Raw genomic sequence first — 3,756 nt, 5'->3', positions numbered from 1 at the left:
ACATTACAGTGAAATCCCTTTATATCAAAGTTTTATTTTCCAGGAAAGAGAATACTTTCCTTCCCTCTCTCTCTACCTTCTCCCACATTCTCTGCTGAACTCTGAAATCTCCGGCATGAAGGTTCATTGCAGTGAGAACAGGGAATCTGTTCTCGTCTTTGTTCACTTGCGTTAAGTTCCATAGTTACAAATGGGGTACACATGCATCCTTTGTTTTGAAAGCACACCCACAAGGGGGAAAACCCAGAGCTCATTCTAAAACCAGGCAGGGCATCAGAAACCTCAAACAGTTAAAACCACAGGAGTTGAATTGTAAATTTTAAACTCCCTTTTATTGAAATATAAGTTTGTTTAGTATATTTACACCACAATTTATGCACATATATACATACTAGGCAAATTTCGTCAAATAAAAAAGTTTTTCTTATTACAAAATTAAAAATAAAAACAAAGTAAAGTGCATGAAACTGATTTCTTTTTCTTCTGCTGAACATCATCATTGTCAAAATTTTGGTCGACTGGGGGAGGGGAGAGGAATTCATTATGTGGCTCAGTGCACACAGCCAGTCAGTCCCTCATTTGCAGCCTTCAGGCCAAAAACACAAGCGGTAAAGAACAAGCCAAACACACAGTCGGGGACCGCGGGGCTCCCCGGGTTCTGGAGGTCCTGATCTCTTTGTCCTATCCGGATCCGTTCCCCAGCTCTGTACGGTGATCTCACCACCACCAGCTGGAACAAAGGGAGAAGACAGGAAGGGGGCTCCACCAGCCAATGTCACGGCCGTCTCTGGGCCGCCAGAGCTACGTTTGGTAGGAAACTGCAGAATTAGCTCCAAGGCTCAGACAGAAGTTTTCCTTTTGGGGAAAGGGGGAGGAGGGCAAGGAATGGGATGCATCTCCCACAGAGACGGCCACCGGGGGGCCAAACTCCGCAGCCAGTTTCTTCCGATCCAAACTCCCTTTTGGCGCAGAAAAATAATCTTTTTATAGACTGGGTGGAAGGGACGTTATACTTCTCACCTCGGCGAGTTCTCTCAGAACTTTGAAAGGAAACAGCATGAAACTGAAAGAAAGGGGCAGGTGGGTGAAACACAAGTTTTTAGCCGCCTTCTCGCTCACGCCACTGGCTGGGCGTTGGCCGGCTGGTCCTGGGCGGTGGCAGACGCGACAGCCCTTTTGCCATCACCCACTCCCCAGCCAGGGATCTTTCTTTCTCTTCCTCAGGATAATGCTAAGTCCAAGGTCAGCGGCCGTACTTGGCCTTACAGTGCAAAATGTGCTTGGCGAGGAAGTCGAGGCGGCGCTGCAGTAGCTGAGCGTGAGGGTCGGCGAGCTCCGCCAGCTCCGGGAAGCGAGGCTCTTGGTGCTGGTAGAGGCTCAGCAGCCGGGCGGCCGCGTCCTGGCCGCGGTGCAGCTCCAGGACGCGTCGCGCTGTCCTCTCTCGGAACACGCACACTGACTGCAGCAGTGGCTCATTATACTTGTCCCACATGCCCGCTACCCGGTAGCCATGCACCAAGCCCGCCTCGTTGTCCAGAAAGACCAGCGCCCCGCCGGGGCCGCGGTGCAGGTTGCTAGTGGCACGCTGCATGACGCGTGGGTCCCACTGCAGGCTGAAGAGGTTGCTGACCAGCCGGTCGAAGTTGGCCGTCAGGTAGTCGAATAGGATCAAGTCGGTCCATTGCACCAGGTCTACCAGCTCCGCCTGGCTCCGGTTAGCTAGCTCGTCCCCGGTGGCGCGCAGGGGCCGCAGATGGCCGTCCTCCGAGCGCCAGGGCGCGGGCACCACCACGTCCGTGAGGTTGGGCAGCCAGCTCGTCAGGCTTACCACGCTGCCTTCTGTCCAGTGCGCCGCACGAAGCTCCTCCTGCACCTGCGCCCACTGCGCGCCCCGAGCCTCCACCCGAGCCAGTGCCAGCGGCGGCACGTGGCGTTGGAGGCCCAGCAGACGCGCCAGGTAGTAAGACAGGGCCTCGCCCTGTATCTGCTCGGGGTTGATGCCGTAGCGCACGCAAGCACGGGTGCCGTCGGGGAAGAGCGCCAGCCGGTTGGAGCTGCGTCCGCATCCCCCGCGCTCCAGGGCCACTACCCGGGCTCCGCGCACCGTCTCCAGCCACGCCGCCGCCTGGGCCTCCGAAAAGCCCCGGGGCACCTGCTCTTCCAGGCCGGGGCTCCAGAAGATGCCGCCGTGCACCACGGCGCGCTCCTCCAGCCGGGGCCGCCCGGCTGCCGTGTGCCTCCTGCGCTTGTCCCGGGGCTGCGGAGGAGGACCGTCTACGCCGGCCGCCAAGGTGAGCAGAGACCGGAAAGTTTTCAAGGAGCCGCTGCGGGCGTCCCGCGCCAGGAGCGGGGGCTGAGGAAAGCGAGGTACGGATTCTGGGCCGCTGCTCCCGAGCGGGCGCGGCGGGATTCCGCCTCCGGGCGGCCCGGGCGGGAGCAGCTCAGTCCGCGGCGGCAGGAGCCCGCCCCACAGCGCCAGCAGCGAGCCCAGCACCAGCAGCCAGAGACCAGCGGTGGTGGCGGCGCCCCGCATCCTCCTGCCCATGCTCCTCGGGCTGTGCTGGTGCTGCCGCCGCTTCAAGCCGAGCCCGGGTGCCCGGGTCCCGGCGGCGAGGCGGGACCGGCAGCTTGTTGGCTCCGGGGCTCCGGACGTCTCAGCCCCATCGCGGCTGTGAAGCGGTGCGGGGCTGTGCCCGGCACTGGGAACTCGCTCCGCCGCCGCTTCCCAGCTGCTTTTGTATTTCGCTGTGAGACCCTCCGGCGGGCTCGATTCACAGGCGTCCGGACCACGTGGGAGCGAGGGGGGTCCCACCCCTCCCCTCCTCCGCTGCGTTCCCCGCCCCCCCTCCTCCGCCCCCTTCGCCTCCTCTTCCCCTTAAAGCGGCGATGGCTTCTTCCAAGCAGAGGAGTCGGCCCCACACTGGGTCGGGGACTTAGGGGCCGGGAGCAAGTCCGGCAGGCGGCGCCCGCGCGGGGGCGCCGGAGGGGGCGGAACTGAGCTGGGGTTCAGCGGTTCCGAAAGTCGCGCGCCCGACCCTCGCGGGGGTTGGAGCGGTCGCGGTGGGGGGGTCTCTTGGCCTGGGCAGCGTCTGGCCTCCGCTGCACTTCAGACCCAGCCTCCGCGTGCTCTGGGTGCAGCCGGGCGAGGATTAGGGCGGGTCCTTGTGCCTTCTTCGCTTCTGGCGGTGTGATTCACGTTGCCTTACGTAAACCTCTGGGAATTTCTCCGCGCCAGGGACCATGCGACTCTGGAGGGAAGAGGAGTCCGTTTCGAACCGACACCCACTTTCCCGGAGCGTGCTCACCACCATTGGTACCTGCAGCTTTCCCGAGGCACTGACAAGGATTTAAACCTCACTGTGCAGGTCGAGCTCCCAGGTCCGCGCCCATTCATTCGTTCATCCGTTCAACAAAGCATCTGCCCTCGGTTCTGGTCTCGGTAAAATCCACAGACCCAGGGCCCTGGGGTCATGGAGCTCACCTTGTAGGGGGACGTTCAGGTTGCCACGAGAGGCTAATAACCCAGGATCTGACTTAGTGCGGGGTGGGGGGCTGGGTGTGTGTGTGGGGGAAGGGGTGTCAGAGAGGTTTTCTCTAATGAAATGATACTATTCTATGAGGAAGCAGGCACAGAACAGGGATGGTGTTTGCTGAAGATCCCGCAATTAGCAAGAGGAGAAAGTAAAGTTCAAACTCAGGTCTCCTGGCAACATGCCGCTCGATTTTCCCTCCATCTTTTTACCAAGTTGTTAGTAT

At 60.3% G+C, this 3,756-nt stretch overlaps 1 protein-coding gene across 1 annotated transcript; it reads right to left on the bottom strand.

The window, feature by feature from the left end:
- Positions 1-305: 305 nt before the first annotated feature.
- On the bottom strand, positions 306-2,793 carry FJX1 (four-jointed box kinase 1). The gene has a single exon (XM_037128299.2). The coding sequence runs from the start codon at positions 2,543-2,545 to the stop codon at positions 1,244-1,246; it is 1,302 nt and encodes a 433-aa protein (XP_036984194.2). The 5' UTR covers positions 2,546-2,793; the 3' UTR covers positions 306-1,243.
- Between the last annotated feature and the right edge of the window lie 963 nt (positions 2,794-3,756).

This window comes from Artibeus jamaicensis, unplaced genomic scaffold (assembly GCF_021234435.1).
Source record: "Artibeus jamaicensis isolate MK-2021 breed Jamaican fruit bat unplaced genomic scaffold, CSHL_Jam_final contig_797, whole genome shotgun sequence".
Classification (NCBI taxonomy): domain Eukaryota; kingdom Metazoa; phylum Chordata; class Mammalia; order Chiroptera; family Phyllostomidae; genus Artibeus; species Artibeus jamaicensis.
Note: the sequence above shows the minus strand (reverse complement) of the source record. Positions and strands in the feature narration are given on the sequence as shown.